This window comes from Lagenorhynchus albirostris, chromosome 20 (assembly GCF_949774975.1).
Source record: "Lagenorhynchus albirostris chromosome 20, mLagAlb1.1, whole genome shotgun sequence".
NCBI lineage: Eukaryota > Metazoa > Chordata > Mammalia > Artiodactyla > Delphinidae > Lagenorhynchus > Lagenorhynchus albirostris.
The window spans coordinates 42,610,606-42,630,314 of NC_083114.1; the positions used below are offsets into that span (position 1 = coordinate 42,610,606).

Sequence of the window (19,709 nt, forward strand, 5' to 3'; positions counted from 1 at the left end):
GTTTTTCTCGGCCACACAGTGGATTCTTAACCACTGGCCCACCAGCGAAGCCCCTGTTGTGTTGAACTGGGGTTTAATCTGGAATGTGAATGATCTCTGGGGTGTGAGAGCAAAACAGTTTCATTTGAGACATACCCCACAACAGGTGTTCACTGTGGAAATTTCTTTCCCAATGCACAACAGAAAGAATATCTGACTTGTTACTGTAAAAAAGAATTGGGATTATATTCCCAATCCCACATCCTCTCCCTCAACCATATTTCCTCTGAGCCTTTCCGGGTTTATTGGTGGAAACACCATTCGTCCCACCAAGTACCCTCATGTACGAAGCCTTAGAACTCACAGCCCCTAGTTAGTAAGGGCTTACAGTGGGCCGGGCACTGGCGCAGCATCTCAGGTGATACACTCACCAAATGCAGGTCTATTTTAGCCCCACTTGACAGATAAGGAAACCCAGCCTTAGAGGACACGCCCCCTTGAACCCACTATGTTGCTTGCAACGTTCATCTGACCCTGTTAACTTTGATGTAAAGCTCCTATTTTCTACAACTCTGTAAAGGCACTCAGGGAGTCTCGTTTTCTGTCTTTCTGCAACTTCTGCAGAGTTTTTTCTTATGTGGGGCTACCTAACATCCTTGTTGGGGAGGACGCTAATACATGACACCCTGTGCAGTCGCCGTGGCCCAGAGCGGAGACGGTGGAGCTACGAGGTAGAACAGGCCTGCTGCTCCAACACAAGAGCCGGCCACTAGCTTCAGAGGATCTCCATGGGTTCTCCCCTTTTCTGAGTAATTCATAAACTTCAAAGATTTATAGTGTTTACTCACTAAGATACTTGCCCAGCCCCTCCAGGAGCTTCAGGGGAAAGAATAAAAGAAAAAAATCCTAATAATCAGTGTTGTTGAAAGGGGGATGGAGACTAAAATCTTGTTTATTCAGACAGAACTGCAGAATCAGGAAATGAGAGGGACTCGAGAAAGTATCTGTCCAGCTTCCCGCTTGATTCCTGCTGCAAACCCCCCAGTTTAGCCTTCGTGTGAATTACAATGATGGGAAACACACCACCTCACCCTAGAGATTCTTTATCAGAAAACTTAAATTGTAACCATGTTCTGCCTCCCTCCGATTCCTCCTTGCTAGTGTCCTCTTATCTTCCTAGGACTGTCCTTTTTTTTTTTTTTTCGTCCCGCTGCATGCGAGATCTTAGTTCCCTGACCAGGGATCGATCCGGTGTCCCCTGCGGTGGAATCCCGGAGTCCTAACCACTGGACTACCACGGAATTCCTAGGCGAGTCCTTTAACTGCGAGGACTGCTCCTACTTCCCCAGTGCAAGTCTTCTCTCCCTCAAGCTAAAGATCCTTTCGGATTCCTTAAGTGCCCTTCAGGGGCCAGGGACCCAGGTCTTGCCCTGTCCTGTTATTCTCCTCTGGACATGCCCCAACCTACCCATGTTCCTCCTAAAGCATGTTGCCCAGAAACAGAGAATACTCCAGTGCGTCACGACCAGTCGAGCCAGAGCAGTGGGCCCATTACCATCCTTGATGAGGAAACCTCACTTCTACAGAAGTAGTAACTGCTCTGATCAGACCACATCAGAAATACGTATTTACTGGCCTTCATCTTACCATGATTTGGCCTAACTCTGTAGATGTTAAATCTGAGAAAGTTTTGGGGGCTAAATTTAATAACAGTTTTTTAGGAAAGAGCCAAAACTACATGTCAATCCTTGTTCAGAGGATGTATTATACGAAGACACTAGAAATTACGAAATTACGCTCGGAGAGAGAGCTGAAGACCCCCCATCAAGCACCTGCATGGTCTTCGCTTTTGGTAAGCGCTTGCAAATTCACTTCTGGGAAGCTCTCTCTCCTGTTCTCTTGAGAACATGGTGTTGAGGGTTGCTAGGAGTATAAAGTATAAAACTGAAGGCATCCAGCAAAGCAGGTCTACAAATGCTGGTGTGAAAAGTGCTCCAAGATGTAGGAAGTGAAAAAATAAGACATGGAGGTGTCTATAGGATGACACCTCATACGTAGACTGATATACGCACAGGAAAAACCTGTGTAGAACTCACAAAAACAGACCAGCATTTACACTTGGGGAGAAAAACTATTGGGAAAGGGATATTTACTCTACACCCACTTAACACATTTTGGTACATTGAATTTTTGTTTGTTTGTTTTTGTTTTCTTTTGCGGTACGCGGGCCTCACTGTTGAGGCCTCTCCCGCTGCGGAGCACAGGCTCTGGACGCGCAGGCCCAGCGGCCATGGCTCACGGGCCCAGCCATTCCGCGGCACGTGGGATCCTCCCGGACCGGGGCACGAACCCGTGTCCCTTGCATTGGCAGGCAGACTCTCAACCACTGCGCCATCAGGGAAGCCCCGGTACTTTGAATTTTTAAGACATGTGCATGTATATTACTTTTTAAAAAATATATAAATGTATGTATTTATTTATTTTTGGCTGCGTCGGGTCTTTGTTGCTATGCGCGGGCTTTCTCCAGTTGCAGCGAGCGGGGGCTACTCTTCGTTGTGGTGCGTGGGCTTCTCATTGCGGTGGCTTCTCTTGCTGTGGACCACGGGCTCTAGGCACGTGGGCTTCAGTAGTTGTGGCACACGGGCTCAGTAGCTGTGGCTCGCGGGCTGTAGAGCGCAGGCTCAGTTGTTGTGGCACACGGGCTTAGTTACCCTGCGGCATGTGGGCTCTTAGTTCCCTGATCAAATGCATGTCCCCTGCACTGGAAGGTGGATTCTTAACCACTGGACCCAGGGAAGTCCCTACTCTTCTAGCTATTTTCCAGGATCATAGCCAACAACTCAAAGGGCTGGCTTGAGCAGCTGCTCACTGCCTAGGGTCGATTAAGATAAAGGAAAAGCAGTTCCTACCCCACACTATGTGTCTTCCGGGTCAACAAGCCCCCCAAAGCAGACCACTGGAACTAAACACCATAATCACAAGCTGGTCTATAATCACAACTGGTTCAAAAGCTGTAGCTCAGGCTTCCCTGGTGGCGCAGTGGTTAAGAATCCGTCTGCCAATGCAGGGGACACGGGTTTGAGCCCTGGTCCGGGAAGATCCCACATGCCGCGGAGCAACTAAGCCCTTGCGCCAAAACTACTGAGCCTGCGCTCTAGAGCCCATGCTCCACAAGAGAAGCCGCCGCAATGAGAAGCCCGCGCACCACAACGTAACCCCCGCTCGCCGCAACTAGAGAAAGCCCATGTGCAGCAACAAAGACCCAACGCAGCCAACAATAAATAAATTTATATTTTAAAACAAAGCTGTAGCTCCTTTGTCTGTGATCATTTCCCCATTTGAATGTGAAGTGAACAATCCACTGACAATTCGCACTCACTCCGTTTCCAGGGCTTTTGGCATTAAAAGTGTCTTACGGAGCCCAAATCCTTGTGCAGACCCCTCTGCAGTCAGAAGTTGAGGCCTGTCATTGCTCTCTACAGCACCTGGGTGCAGGATCGAACATCAGTCTCTGCCTGCTGGGCAGAAGCCACAGCTGCAACACGCTTTCAGGAAAATGGGCCAGGCTGAAGGAGCTCCCTGTCAGTGTTTTTCAATGTTTCCAGAGCAAAGATAAAATTTCACTTTCACGGGACTGACTGTACAAACTAAAAATAAAATTGAAAAAAGCTATCTAGTTCTGTATCATTTTTCCCCATGGTCAGGTCCCATTCAGGTCACTGGCTATGCACCGAAATCGGTTATGAACAGTTGCTTGGTTCTGCCTTGCCTGGAGTTTAAGGCTGTCAGCCAGCCCATACCCTGTGTGATGGCCCCGCAAAGCAGAGCAGACAAGGATACTTGTGGGAGGTTTGGCCGAGGGTAAAGAGGGAATCCGGTCAGCTTTTCCTTGAGGCACTAGCAGTGGGCTTCCATAGGTTTTCTTTCACCATCCCTGAATCTCGTTTAAAGTAGGCATAGCATGTCAAGGGCAGGGCAAGGAAGTGCTGTGCCATTTCCTCAGGATTGAGAGGGCAGGAGAGAAAACCAACTGACAGCGGATGCGTGTTACCATGTCATCATCTTTTTCCTTTTGTTTTCCAACCCTGAGTCACTTCCTATTTCTAATTTCCTCAAAGATGTTATAAAATGTAGGGTGGAGAAACTCCGAAGACACCAAACTCGTTCATATACAAGGTGGGATGGTTCTTGGTCTAGTCATAGTCATAAGCCGGAAGTCCTGAGTGCATATGGGAGGATATTTTGAAAATTTATGCTTGGGGGGGAGGGATACATTGGGAGATTGGAATTGACATACACACACTACTATATATAAAATAGATAACTAATAAGAACCTAGTGTATAGCACAAGGAACTCTTCTCAATACTCTGTAATGATACAGGAAAAGAATCTAAAAAAGAGTGGATATATGTGAACGTATAACTGATTCGCTTTGCTGTACAGCAGAAACACATTTTAAATCAACTATACTCCAATAAAAAAACACTTATGTTTAAACATCTAGTTGGAGACAGCATTCTTCCCAGCGGCCCCGCCCCTCCCCCAAATCACTTACGGACTAACCCACTGATTGCAGATGAGAGTCTGAACCATCTGCAGCCCTCCCTCCACTCCAGACAGCCATCAGCCTGAGCTGGCACGTGAGATGACATTCATGGGCTACGTCGGGTTCAAACCTCCTTGAACAGAGATCGCTCAAAACAATCCCCCTCTCACTTTTATTCTGGCCCACATTCCATGTTTTCATTTTTTTCCTAAGTGGTTCTCAAACCTCAATATACATAAGAATTACCTAGAGAGAATTTTTGGGTGATGTCACTGTTCTGTATCTTCCGGTGGTAGTTGCTCAATGCATGCATTTGTAACTATACACTAAAAAGGGTGAATTTTACATCATGTAAATTACACCTTAATAAAAGATTAAAAATCACCTGGAGAACTTATTAGTTCTTATTATAGGCCTCAGATGGGTCCAAGGAACCAACATCTTAATAGGAATTCCCTGTTACTTCTTCATAGGTGGTCCAAGGGTCACATTTGGAAAAAATGCTGCAAACACAGCAAGGCCCAGCCAGCTGGATCCACCCCCTGCCACAGTGAGAGCCCCACTCGTATCTGCTTCTGCACTTCGCTAGGAAAAGAACATAGGATGCTGGATTAAGCCACTGCGCAATCAATGTGCAGACCTGGATTCTGTTCTCAGCTCCGCCTCAACCCCCCTAACCTTTATGCCCCTGTGTAACATGCTTCCAACTCGAAATAACTAAAGGAGGCAAACACTAAAAGTATTACATGTTAAGATTGGTATAAGCCCTTAAAACCTTAGAAATATTGTTTTAATCTCTATGTAGCAAAGAAAACAGACTTTAACTTTGATGCAACACCTTTTCCAGGTACTAATATCTGTTCTGATGGCAAATCTGCCAAAGAATCCACTTTCCAAACTAGCAGTGACTTAACAGCTCCAGCAGCTTTCAAACAGCTCACAAGTTTATTACCAAATATGGTTGGCCGACCAGTTTACAATCTGTGCCGCTGAGGGTGGGCTTGACGCATGACCTATTCTGTCACTCAGTCAGCTATTCTGTGTCTGGGGTAACAGAGGGCATTGTTGGAATAAATGCTACCCTCTCCTCAGCCCTCTCCCACATCCGCTATTCTCACAAAGTGGATTAGTCACACCAAGACTGGTCTACGTCTGTGAGGAGCATCTTTCTCAGAAGGCACTCCTCTTCTCCAGGCCTCGAGAACCAAAGGGAGCCAGAGAGCGGGTATGTTCCCGGTTTCTGTGCTTAGACCTTAGCCTCCACCCTTAAGGCCACCTACGCCTCCCAGACTGTGATGCCACAAACACGCCAAATCCTTTTAGCCACGGCCATTCCAGAGGAGTTCTAACCCAGCTATGAAAAAGGGCATCTTTTGAGCCCAAACCTCTACTTGGAAAATTTCCTGCTCACGTATTTCCACTGAGATCAACTTACAGGTGAAGGTATGGGAAGAGATTTTCATATCAGGTTTTCTGTGTAAACCATTAAGCTCTCGGGCACTATCTGACACAAAGAATGGGGTAAAAATCCTCAATATGACATCTCCTGGCAGTTGAGTTTTCACGTTTGGAAAAAGATGCACAGACCACGAATGAATCTTCTAAACTGTATTTGGAACTGACAAAAACATCTGGAACTGACAAAAAATCTTCCTAGAGACAAGGCCCTCAGCAGAGTCTGTCCCCACCATAAAATTTTACATCAATTGTACAGAACAAAATTAGCAACGAGTGATCTTTGGCACTAGAATGGGTAACTCCTTAGCTGTTCATACAATATCCAAACTGCACATCACATGACATTAAATTGCTGGTTAACAGTTGAATTTTACATTTAAATTATCTTAAAAAGTTGGAAGTCCTAGCTAAGATTTTTGGTATCAATATGCTAATCATATCTAACACTTAGTGCCTGAGGTAGAGACTTCTGTAAGAGATTTATCGAAGAGAACACAATAGAGAGTACAGAAAAGAAAGCCACTTCCAGTCTTGGAATCATACAGCCAAATGTCTTTGCTGGTTCAGCAAGCCAACCCTGAAGTGCAGAACTCTTACTTCTTTTATTTCTGTAGAGATTTTGCACGGGAGCAGGGCTTTCTTTTGTTTGGAATCCTGAATTTTGGAATACATGGATTGCTTCTTTCAAAAGTATGATTATTAACATGGAATGTGCATGAGCCAAACTCACTTAACATCATTATTAAAAACAACAAAAACAACACAACTGCACATTAGGGACAACAAATAAAATCTTTTAAACTCTCCAGGACATGTGGCCAGAATGAGTGACAAGTATGCAAGTCAACCTAATGACTCTAATCTTTGATGGTAACTGTGGATTACTACAGATTTACGATATATAGGTGAGTTGAAATTTTATTTCCAAACTCTGCACTGTATAGGTGCAGGGGCTTTACTTTCAGGTGGTAAGACTCTTCGTGAAATTACATGATTTTATAAAGATAAAATTAATCTAACAACTGGAACCTTCCAATCAAAATGACCAGCAGCTGCATATCTCTGACTTCAGGTACTTTTCTTCCAGTTGGGAAAGACCTTTCCTGTATAAAAAGGCATTTGTGAAGTAGGTTCAAGTATAACATACTTGCCTTTTATAAAAAAACTGGCTGGCCAAAAATTTATCCTAAACTATAGGTATTATTTTTAGCAGTGTACTGTCTCTTAAATGAGACAGAAAACGTAAAGCCTAGACGTTTATAAGCATAACGGGTAAAGCATAGGTATGACTAATAGGAATAACATTTAAGTCCATTCTTGGTATAAACTGCTTAGAGCAAGTTAAGTGTTTTAAACAATCACTGATTCCTGTGATAAAGAGCACTGAAGGACTTCTTACTACATCACATAGTTCTTTCACCTATTTTTTTTTTGAAGCTCCAAGGTCAGACAAATGACAATAATAGTTGGCTTTTTAATACTTTTTACCAGACGCTTTTTCTAACTACTTCATAACACTTCTGAGAGGTAAGTGGCTCCTGGAACTTGGAAAAGTAAAGTGAACTGCCTAGTCTCATACCATGAAGAAATGACAGTTAAGGTACCTAATGATGACGTTTTTCTTTTTAAAGATATAGGTGTCCTTCTAAAAGACAGATATATGGGAGCCCTAACCTGTGAGAACCATTTTAGTTGGCAAAGTTGCTTTTTATCGAAAGTCTATAGACGTCAGTCAAGGAAAATCCCCAGACAAACTGACTTCAATGAGGTAACACGCTTGTGGTTTTAAATGAACAAATATAGAAACAGGCGAAACTAAGGCATAAAGCAAAGAGGAAGCCACAAAATGAACAGTAAGATTTCTTTAGGGGAAAATGTTATATAATTCTTCCCTCAAATTTGAACTAAGAAAAAAAGCCTATTTGTTTTACTGATCTCTTCTGAATAATTGTAACAAAGATGAACAAAGGACACACCACACCTGAATAAATCCAACTGTATTTTAAGGAATATAACATGTTGACCATATCCTGATTGTAGTCTGCGAAGGACTAAGCACTCAACTTCTATTTAGAGAAGCAAATGTCATACGATAGAGCATGTCTTTTTTTGCGGTACGCGGGCCTCTCACTGTTGTGGCCTCTCCCGTTGCGGAGCACAGGCTCCGGACGCGCAGGCTCAGCGGCCATGGCTCACGGGCCCAGCCGCTCCGCGGCATGTGGGATCTTCCCGGACCGGGGCACGAACCCGAGTCCCCTGCATCGGCAGGCAGACTCTCAACCGCTGCGCCACCAGGGAAGCCCTACAGAGCATGTCTTATACAGCAATTCAAAGGAATGATTTTGATAGGGAAAAAAAACCCTGCTGACAGGTGTTTTATACAAATACCTGCAAGTTCCAGAACAGTAACTGGAACGATATTTTATAGACTCAATGTAGACCCAATTAATGGGTTAACAAGCTAGACACTGATAGGGCCGTTTTCTTAATGTAAGTCCACGACATGTTGTTAGGGGAGAATGGCCTTGGCAAACTCATATGTTCAAAGGCTGAAAGAAATGGACTAAGAAAGCAATGAATGAGAGTTGGGAAATCTATGTCATAATTAGAACTTTAGTGAGAGAATAAAAATAGACCTTAACACATGTGAAGTGACCCAGAATATCTTTCTATGTACTTGAGGAAGTTGAAGAATTATCCAGACACAAAAGATAACATTCTCATCAGAACAAGCCCAGATGAAACACCAGAGGCCCTGTTTGTAGAAACTAAGTGGATGCTTCTGGCGCCGAATGTCTGCCTGGCATTTCTGCTTGACTCCTTCCCTCTCTCTCACTCAGATCCCCAACCCTTCCACTGGCAAAGTCACTCTGTTCTCCTTCAGGCTCTGAATATGGATGTGAATGTATGTGTATTTTTTCTGTCCTTCAATTAAGAAATATACATGAAGTTCTACTGACATAAGAATTATTGCTAGTTCTTTATCTTAGCTGGCCTGAAGTATTTAAAATCCTCCCTGTTTTAGAATAATTATTTGAAATTCCTTATTAAACACTTGGTTTCAAGGAAACTGTGCAGGTCTATTAATTATCAAGGATCCATACATGTAGAAATCATTTTCTGAAATTTCCCCTTCAGTCTCAAGGGAGTTTACCTTTTGCTTAAGTGTTTAGAGATCCTGAAGAACTTCTCTAGGCTAAAATTTACAGACTAAAAAAAGCAAAATAAAGGTAAATGCATGGTTAGAAGATAAGCTTAAATTTGCAACTGAGTGTCTTTTGTGGGGGGTGGAGGTGGGGGAGAAATGCAATGGACAGCAACAAAGAAAAAAAGAACTGCATACAGGACGCTGTTCTAAGAATAGAGAACTGACATTTAAAAATTAAGTCAAAAAAATAGCACTCTTGGAATTTCAAAGTTGGAGGTGGCTTGCAATAACTTTCTGTTGGAAGAGAGTGAGATACCCAAAATGAAAGCTCCCTGGTGAAGCAAACACCGCTCCCTTTAAATCTTTACCAAAAGCTCTTACTCAGAAGCTCATAAACTGTAAGACAAATGATGTGAACATGACAGGAGAGCAAAGTTCTCCAACGTTAGAGAAGGTTGAAAATGGCAGTAAAATACTACTGCAAATTACGAGTGTTATGTGAACATTAATGCTTGTCATTAACTAATAGATATGCCTATAGCAAATAAATACTGAAATTCTCTTTCGGTCTATTCACAGATAGAATCCCAGGTCTGACTGGTCTTCCAGGCAGAAACCTACATTGGCAGAAATATGTAAATTATAAAAGTTCCATGGTGAATTATAAAAAATAAGGAATTTGAATTTAGGCCTTCTGCCATATGCAGTTTAAGGTAGCTTTAATTTTTAGCCTAGAAGGGAATTTTCGTATTTTTACTGTTACCATATAAAAAAAATATCCAGCACTGGCTTCTTAAGAAACCAGAGAGGCAGGTGTTTGGATACAGGTTTAAGGCAAATCAAACAGGTCCAGAACTAAACATCTTATCAGGGCTTATTTCCCAGGAGTGCCTTTGTTTTGTGACAGAGGAATCTTAGAACAGTTCTAGCCAGGGTCTCCACACTGCTACTGGATGAGGACAGCTTTGTGCACCAGCCTTTTGAAAGAATTGACATTATATACACACCATCAAAGCATACACTGGCAAGGCTTGATATTTAAAGGACTTCTGCAGTGAATCACTTTATCTTCTTTGAAAACACAAATAGGTTTTCAAAGACTAGATACAAATCTGGACACATGAATGAGATTCAAAGATTTCTCAAGTCAAAGAAAGATCTCAACCTCCCTCTACTATGGACTTTCTTTCCAAGACTGAGAACTGATTCATCCTCCTCCGGCTCCTTACATATCTGAAATCTTCCCTGCAACACGAGAGGCACTTTTATTAGGTATGTAGCATCTATTAAAACTTTAAATCCAGGGTAGAATTTGCTGAACAAAGTAATAACACTAGCCTAATAGGCATTACCTTAAGAATTATTTCCCCTTTAATATAAAAGTATAACTACAGTGGTCCAATATACAAATACAAAGAAAAGTTCTCATACTAAAAAAAAAAAAAGTACCATAATACTGTACATACAAAAACTGTTCAACAAGAATGATTTAAATATATCTGTTCTTTTCCAGATCTGGAAGACGCAAATGTAAAGTTCTGCAACTGTATTATTGCTGGAACATGTGTCCAGGAACACTGTGTTTCCCGTTCTTTCCCCCTGTCCCAGCCCCCACTTCAGAGTCCCCTGAGCTTGGATCATGAGCCAACAGCATCCCTGAAAATAACCAGAGCTGAATGTTTACTCAGTGGAAGTCGTTATTCCGTGAGCCGCTGCTTACCGTGAACTATGAAAAGCACAAGTTTTAAGCCCAGCCAAGGTTAAATCCAGACGGAGGTCTTCCCATCCCCCGATTTGCTACTAGCACTGCTTTTGTTGGACCCAGCCTTGGACCCCACTTTGGCTTTTTTGTCCCGGGGACCATGGGGGTTGTTTTGGTGACTGTAGGCCTGGATTGCCAGATCCAGGCGTTCCTGAGCCATTTTGATTTCCCTCTGCAGAGTCTCCAGGTCAGCTGGGAGGTTGTCCTCATGGCTGCCGTACTGTTGTTCCTGGGCGATGTTGGCCTTGTTTTGCTTGTAGGCAATCTTAGCGTTGGACAGTTCGGTGTACTGGATTTGATCTGGTTTGACGGCAATGTTATAGCCAGGGGGAGCAGATGGTGTGTTCCAAGTGAAAGGATAATTATAAGCACCCGGATCTTCCAGTTCCCTCCTTTTACTGTTTAGTGAGTCTCGAATTGTCCCAAATCCTAAATGAAGCATCTCCCAAATGTTAAGCAACAGGCAAAGGCCTGTGACACCATACATTATCAGAAGAAAGATGGTCTTTTCAGTGGGTCTGGAAATAAAGCAGTCTATCTTATGAGGGCAAGGAAGTCTGCTGCACACATAAAATGGGTGGACTTGGAAGCCATACAGGAAGTACTGCCCTATCAGAAAGCCCACCTCAAACACGGTCCTTGCCAGCAGCTGCAGCACGTAGATTTTCATGAGCCCGTCCTCCTGAATCCGGTGTCGGCCATCATGCTTAGGTTTAGATTGGTTCTGATCTTTATTTTCTTTTTCACTTTCTAATTCCATTTCTGGATACATCATGGGATCCTCTTCATGGTCCTCTTCTGTTTCTTCCAGGGCCCGGTGCTGTTTCCAACGCATTGCATAGGGTTTGCTCCGAGCGGCCTTCTTGTCTGCTTCACCGTGCTCCATTTTGGCAATCTTATGAATGGCGTAGCCCAGGTACATCACTGAGGGGGTGGCCACCAGGATGATCTGGAACACCCAGAAGCGCACGTGGGAGAGGGGTGCAAAGGCATCATAGCAGACGTTCTCGCAGCCTGGCTGCTCTGTGTTGCACACAAATTTGCTTTGCTCGTCGTAATAGATGGACTCTCCTCCTACAGCTGTAAGGACAATCCGGAAGACGATCAATACAGTGAGCCAGATCTTCCCCACGAACGTGGAGTGGTTGTGGATCTCCTCTAGCAGGCGAGTGAGGAAGCTCCAACTCATGGTGACTGAACTGGTTCACCCTGATAAAAATGAAAAAATACTAAAGGAAAATCAGCAAATATTAAAATCTTAATTTTTTCATTGATGATATCTCTAGTAAGTACTTCTCTACATACTTGAAATTTATCTTCAAGGCTCATACTAGAATGACTGTTAGAATAAATAGCATCTCACTCTCTATACTACCATCAGGTAGGACCATTCACCTCAGTCTAAGAGCACTGGTTTGGGCCTACAGGGTCCTAGGAAGTCTGATTAGTTTTCGTGTCTTCCTTAGCTTAAAAGGTAAAATTATAGCTATCATTTGAGATATATATGTCAAAATATACTGGATTTTTTTTTTTTTTTTTTTTTGCGGTACGCGGGCCTCTCACTGCTGTGGCCTCTCCCGTTGCGGAGCACAGGCTCCAGACGCGCAGGCTCAGCGGCCATGGCTCACGGGCCCAGCCGCTCCGCGGCATGTGGGATCTTCCCGGACCGGGGCACGAACCCGTGTCCCCTGCATCGGCAGGCGGACTCTCAACCACTGCGCCACCAGGGAAGCCCTATACTGGATTTTTTACATACAGTATTATTTCATAAGACCTTCGAACTTTGTGGAATATAGATAAGAAAATAGCACAGAAGTATGGCTATTTGGTCACAGTAAGACTGCCACTGAGAACATACTGGGGACACCCTGGCTGGATGGACTCCATTGTGAAGAGGTACCTTACCAGGAAAGTTAAATTTTGGACCTGGTGACAAAGTATTAAAAAAGAATTAAGGAGATAGTACAGCTGCAAATAACTGGCAAAGATCAAGAACTAAAATAAAAGACAGAAAGAAACAAGGAAGACACTCCTGAGCCAGGCTGCATCACAGAGATTCTAGCATTCTGTATGTTTCTGTATTTTGTTTACGGTAGAAGTTAAAAAATGCCTGTAGATTGAATTGTGAGGACATTAAAAATCCAATCAATAGACAAATCCACTTAAAACAGCATTTTGAAGGATAGTTTTATTCTGAGATTCTTAGATCTATGTCCAGAATCCAGGTAAAAACCATCAAATGAGATAATGTACGTAAAATCCCTAATACAACCCCTGCCACACAGCACATCTAGCTTTTCTCTTCTATCTTCCCTCTCTTGGTTTACTTCTGCAGATAATAGTTGATTATCAGCATCACCAAAGAAATCTAAATATACTTTTTACCTGTTATCCAGAATTTCTGTTATCCAAAATTTTCTAAGAGAAATGATGTTTTGCTTACAAGTTTTCCAGATTCCCTCTGGAAGGGAAAAAGAAAAAAGAAGGTCATAAGTTTCCTCCCACAGAAAACAATAAATCACTAGAACGCCATTTTCAGGGAGAAACAGTTTTCTATGTACCATAGGAATCAATCAGCATGAGATGGAAACAGGCTTGAGTTTGAATATCACTGTTCTCTCCTCCTATACGTGGTAGGAGAAACTACCTAACAGTGACTCAAAGAGTCTTAGGTCACTGTAGTCTAAGAAAATATGACAGGAAGGTGAGTCATTGGTGAAAATCTGAAGCAGATGAACTCTGGCACCTATAGGAAAAAGCCAAAGTAGAAAATTTCACCAAATTTAAACTGGGTCACTAAAGGCCTTGCAAAAATCTTCACCCTGTGCGCTCTATTCCTGTTCTATTCTCTGGAGCAGCCAATACCTCTCCCAATGGGATCTGAGCAGCCAACTAGGAGCGAGCTGTTTAGTTTAAACACCCAACAGCTGGCTCTCAGTCACTGGGACACCCATATCCACAGAAGGTGATTTACAGACTCAACTGCTCACAGAAGGAAAACACCTGCATCTGTATTGTGATTAAAAACTATATATATAGAACAAATTATTGCTCATTATCAAGTTCTGCAAACTATGGAATAGCTATGGCCAAGAGTCATCCACACTTACTATCATTTAATTTAATAAATGAATGTAAAACAATCCCTGAGTGTTCCAAGTTATTATGTGTTCAAAATAACTTAATAAAAAAGATACATGAAAAAAACTCAGAACAGTTCCCAAAAGGTCAATGAAGAAGAAAAGTTCAGGCATCTGCATAACATGCGAGTACGAAGATTCACATACAGAATCCAACCACACAAAGATCTCACCATAGGACTTCAAGTACAACTCTTATTTCCAGCCCTGATGTCCAACTGAGCTCACCACTTCTCTCACTGCATACACAAGTTATAAAACCACACCACAAGAAGTAAATAATATGCAGTCTTTAAATGGTGATGTAAGCCAGATTTCCAACACAGAACTCAATAATGATTCACGTCCACAAGTCCAGATTCACATTTTCCCAAACGCCATATATATCTAAAGCATTTCCCTTAAAGCCTGAAATTCTATTTGTTCCAATAAGCCAAAATCATGAAAGTGCAATTGTTAATTAGTTAGGAAGCTCATCCTCTACACTGCCGTCCATACCGAAAACAAATGGGTACCTTTTTAATAATTATTGCTATGAAATAATTTCTCAACAGTTCAGGGGGAAATTAGTGACAAACCCTTCAAAGCTTGTAAGTTATAAAGCAGCCACTTAAACACATCCAGAAATACACACTGCATACTGGTTAAGCTGTAGGCCTAGACAATGATGAACCCTTAGAGCCTGGTTTTCCGTGGGTACTTATAAGTGCCACAGCACCCTATACCTGAACCCTGAGTATAAATGATGTGTAAGGTAATGTAGCTTCAGCATCTCATAAAATGGGTGACGGGTGATTTTCTTTCTAAAATAACCATGGGCTTCCTAATCAAATGGCAGCATCACCACTATGGATCTACTGAGCTGTCAGTAGGTTTTTCTTTGATACTCTTCCCTTTCCAAATCCCTTTCTTCTCCTTGTAAGCATTAAGAGAAAGGCTTAAGTATCAGAGTAGACTCCTCCAATTTGGGGGGTGGGGTGGAAAGGGGAAGAGGGAGAGAGGGTGTGAGAGAGGAGAAAAAACTGAATGAGTAGAATGGTGGGTTCTGGAATTGACATTTCTAAGCAAAAACGTGTCACTGCCAAGTGTGGTCTTGCTGTGTTCTTGCTCCACTAAAATTCCCTTTTCTCAGAAACATTTTTTCGCTCTCCTACCAGAAGCCTAAGATTCAGAACACAGTCTTCTCTGACTTCCCTGTTTCAGCACACAGACTTGGTTATAGAGTAGGGAGTGAGAGCATGCAAAATTAACCTGTGAACAGCTCTCGTGAAAAAAATAAAAATCATTTCCATACTCTATGAATGGAAAATATGGGAGCATGTGATGAGTGGTGGTGAGAGGTGGGGGGATGCCAAACACCTAAATATTTTTTGCCAATTAGGGAAGCCAACTGATTTAAATGTATTTTGACACTTAATGTCTTCTTGAATATATTCCTTTATACTTTGGTTGAATTTATCTATAGACAAATTCTAGGAAGTGCTATTATCAGGACACAAGAAATGTAAGTCTGCGTGGTTTTTGCTCTGTACTGTCATTTGACTTTCTAGAAAGGTCTTAGCAGTTTACAATGCCTGGCAATGAATGAGTACAATTTTACCTCAACCTCATCAGCACTGTCTGTTATGCTACTTTGCTAGGTATAAAATGGTATTTCAAAATTATGTCAATTTGTATGTTTTTAATACAGCAGGATACCCTTCCCCTATATTCCTCCTTCTTTGTGAACTATTCTATCCTTTTGCCCATTTATCTGCAGAATGTATTCTTAATACAGTACAGAAATCAATCATTTGACATTTAATAGGATTCTCAATTCTCTCTCCACCCCCCAACATACTGAAGAAAATGATGTTTGCTTTTATAACATTTACTGGACAGAAATCAAATGTGCTATTTTTAGTCTGTTTTCCAAATAACTTTCAAATCTACCTTGTCTTACACTAGAAAATAGAATTTAAAAAATTACTTGGTATCAACACGGTAATAAATTAAGTAATCCCCTCCCAAATTATTTATATTTGAAGAGTTTTCTATCAGCTACATCCTAACAGGATCAAGTCAAAGTTTACTGTATGTCTAAAACTCAGGATCTTTGAAGATTAAATATAAAAGCTCATTATTTGGATTATCTCTGGAGGTGGATTATATGATTAGATCTATTTTAAAGATGAAGAAATGAGGTCCAGAAAGTTTATAAAATTTGCCCGAGATCATCCAGGTATTAAGAGGTGAAACTAGAATCTGAAGTCAGCCAGTCTTGTTCTAGTCTCAGCTTTTAACTACTAGTAAAGAATTACATTCCAGATGAGGTGGAACTATGTACAGGCCCCATGTGAATAAAGAGAAGGGCACCTCGCCCCAATCTTTGGAATCGGAATTAAACTAAATAATAAACTCACAAAGATTAAAGGTGGGGGGTTAGTTCTGCTGCCAAAAGAAAGTGGAAAAAAAAAAATCAAAGGGGGAAATTTCAGGGTTTAAGATCTTACACATAGAATGAATTGAAAGTTAAAACAAAACAAAACCCCCCAAAACAAACAACAACAAAACATAAAACCCAAAAAGAACTCCAAGGTTGTTTCTTGGCAGTTGGAAGGGAAGAATAAACTAGAAAAATGGTATCTTCAACAAAAATGTTTTTTTTCACTAAGAAGGATAACTTCTTTGGGCATTGAGAAAAGTGACACAGAAGGTGGTAAATTTAGTTCAGGGGTGAAAATGCTTGTAAAAGGGTAGATACAAAGATGGTATACATATGAAGTGCTCAGAGCTGTGCCTGGTCTCAAGGCAAGCACCATTATTACCATTACTACCAGTGTTGCTGCAACTTTTTGTCTTACCACCTCAACTGTACTGGGAGCCCCTAGATGTTAGACACATCTTTTATCTCTGCTTCCCTAGCATCTAGCCCGATGATTGGCCATTTTTTAAAAAAATCAATTACCTTATTTATTTATTTTTGCCTGTGTTGGGTCTTCATTGCTGCACGCAGGCTTTCTCTAGTTGCCGTGAGCCGGGGCTACTCTTCATTGCGGTGTGCGGGCTTCTCATTGAAGTGGCTTCTCTAGTTGCGGAGCACAGGCTCTAGGTGCACGGGCTTCAGTAGTTGTGGCACGTGGGCTCACTACTTGTGGTTCACGGGCTTAGTTGCTCCGCAGCATGTGGGATCTTCTCGGACCAGGGCTTGAACCCGAGTCCCCTGCATTGGCAGGGGGATTCTTAACCACTGTGCCACCAGAGAAGTCCCTGATTGGCCATTTTAAGTGCCAAATAAACATTTGACAAACAAATGAATAAATGCATTCCTATCAGATTTGCCTTACATTTTTCACTGCAATCTCTTCTCTCTATTTTTTTTCCTCCTAGATTCCCACTGCATCAGCCTGTCCAAAAATGGAATAAGCAGCCTCATGAAGCAGTGAACCCTGGTATAAATGCAGCAGGGAGGGTAAAGGGATATAAAGGGAGGTGTCTGTACTTCACTGAAATCTATAAAATGTGACATCAATGATGGCAATACATTATGTATGTACAGTGTAATACCTAAAACAACCACTAAAAAAGCACACAGAGGGACTTCCCTGGTGGTGCAGTGGTTAAGAATCTGCCTGTCAATGCAGGGGATATGGGTTCAAGCCCTGATTGGGGAAGACCCCACATGCCACAGAGCAACTAAGCCCATGCACCACGACTACTGAGCCTGCGCTCTAGAGCCCACGAGCCACAACTACTGAAGCCCACATGCCTAGAGCCCGTGCCGTGCAACAAGAGAAGCCACCGCACCACAACGAAGAGTAGCCCCTGCTCGCCACAACTACAGAAAGCCCGCGCGCAGCAACGAAGACCCAATGCAGCCAAAAATAAATAAATAAATTTAAAAAAAGAAAAGAAAAGAATAACCATACCTAGTGTTGGTGAGGATGCGGAGAAACTGGTACTCTCATACAAGTAGGAATGTAAAATAGTATAATCACTTTGGAAAATAGTCTGGCAGTTTCTTAGAAGTTAAACATATACCAACTATATGATCCAGCCATTCTGCTCCTAGGCAAGAAGTGAAACCGTATGTCTATAAAATGACTTGCACATAAATGTTCACAACAATTTTATCTGTAATAGGCAAAACCTGGAAACAACACAAATGCCCATCAGCAGGTTGATGAGTAAATTGTGGTACACTCATACAGTGGTATACTACTCAGCAGTAAACTATTGATACGCATAGCATGGAGGAATCTCAAAATAATTAGACCAAATGAAAGAAGTCAGGCAAAAAAAAGGCACACACTGTATGATTCCATTTATATAAAATTCTAGAAAATGCAAACTAATCTATAATGACATAAAGCACATCAGTGGTTGCCTATGGATGAGTTGGGGGTGGGAGGCAATGAGGGACTGGCCAGCCTGATATCAAACTCTCGTGGCTATTATTTTTCAGTTTCTACTTCTGTCTTACTTTTCCTTTTCCAAACTTCTAAATACATATCCTGATTTTTGTCCTATCTTATTAGCCTCCTTTTCAGTGCTCTTTGCTGGTTCTTCCACCAGAATCCAAGCTGGAAATGATGTCCCACTTTGCTCCAGCATCTCCCTGAAACTTCAGACTTGAAATTCATCTGCTACTCAACATCTTCTCTTGGATGTCTAATAGGCACGTGAAATTTAACATAACCCAAACCAATCCTCCCATCCTCCAAAGAGCTACTCTTACTCTGTCTGCAGTTTTCCCAAACTCAGTAAGTAGTTTCACCATTCATGCAGTTTTTTAGGCCAAAACCTTCAAGGCAACCTCACTCCTTTTTCTCACTCCATAGGCAAACTATACCAGCAAATCCTGTCAGTTCTATCTTCAGAATATACCCACAATCCAACCACTTCTTTCCACCTCCACTGCCATCAACTCTGACCCAAGCCCCCTTCAACTCTAACCAAGATTATTGTAAAAGCAAGAGTCTTCTAATTGGTCCCCTAGCTTATGCTCTTATGCCTCTCAAATCTCTTCTCCAAAAAGCAACCAGAGTAAAGCTTTTAGAAAGTAAGTCAGATCATGTCCCTCTTCTGCTCAAAACTCTCTCAGAACAAAACCCAAAGTCTTTACTATAGTCTACAAGGCCCTTTATCATACAGCTACGAGCACACTTCTGGTCTCATCACCTTCCATTCTCCCTCTTGCTCATTCCGATTTAGGGATATCTACATCCTCACTATTCCTCTGATCATACCAATCATGCCATACTTTTGCCTCAAGATTTCTGTACTTGCTATTTTCACTGCTTTGAACTTTTTTATTTCATAGATATTAGCAGAACACTCTCTCATTTCATTCAAGTCCGCTCAAAAGTCATCTCCTTAACTTTCCTCAGACCACTTTCCTAAAATAACATGTCATTCTCTAGCCCCTTTAATTTTCTTTATAGCACTTAGCCCTCACATAATTTTTATTTTACAATTTTACTGTTTATAGAATATAAGCTCCCTGAAGGCAGGATTTTGTTCTTTTATCCCCAATATCTAAAACCCCACAGCCTGACAAATGGTAGTAGGTTCTCAACAAATATCTGTTCAATAAATTAATTCAAACATTTAAAAAAAATGCTCCTGATGTATTAACGGAAAAATATAGGATACGGAACAGAATTATCCCAATTTTGGAAAATTTATGCATTAA

General features: G+C 41.9%; 1 protein-coding gene across 11 annotated transcripts in view; it reads right to left on the minus strand.

The window, feature by feature from the left end:
• Positions 1-6,120: 6,120 nt before the first annotated feature.
• Positions 6,121-19,709, minus strand: part of GJC1 (gap junction protein gamma 1) — a 35,410-nt gene continuing 21,821 nt past the window's right edge. For 4 of the 11 annotated variants that reach the window (XM_060135974.1, XM_060135977.1, XM_060135975.1 and 1 more), the window contains exons 2-3: positions 13,281-13,356; positions 6,121-12,104 (exon numbers count right to left, since the gene is read on the minus strand). In XM_060135974.1, the coding sequence (XP_059991957.1) occupies positions 10,894-12,084 (1,191 nt within the window). In that variant the 5' untranslated portion in view covers positions 12,085-12,104; positions 13,281-13,356 and the 3' untranslated portion in view covers positions 6,121-10,893. Of the gene's footprint in view, positions 12,125-13,280; positions 13,357-16,982; positions 17,828-19,709 lie in introns of those variants that run through there. The other 7 variants (XM_060135978.1, XM_060135983.1, XM_060135982.1 and 4 more) reach the window with 4 other exon arrangements.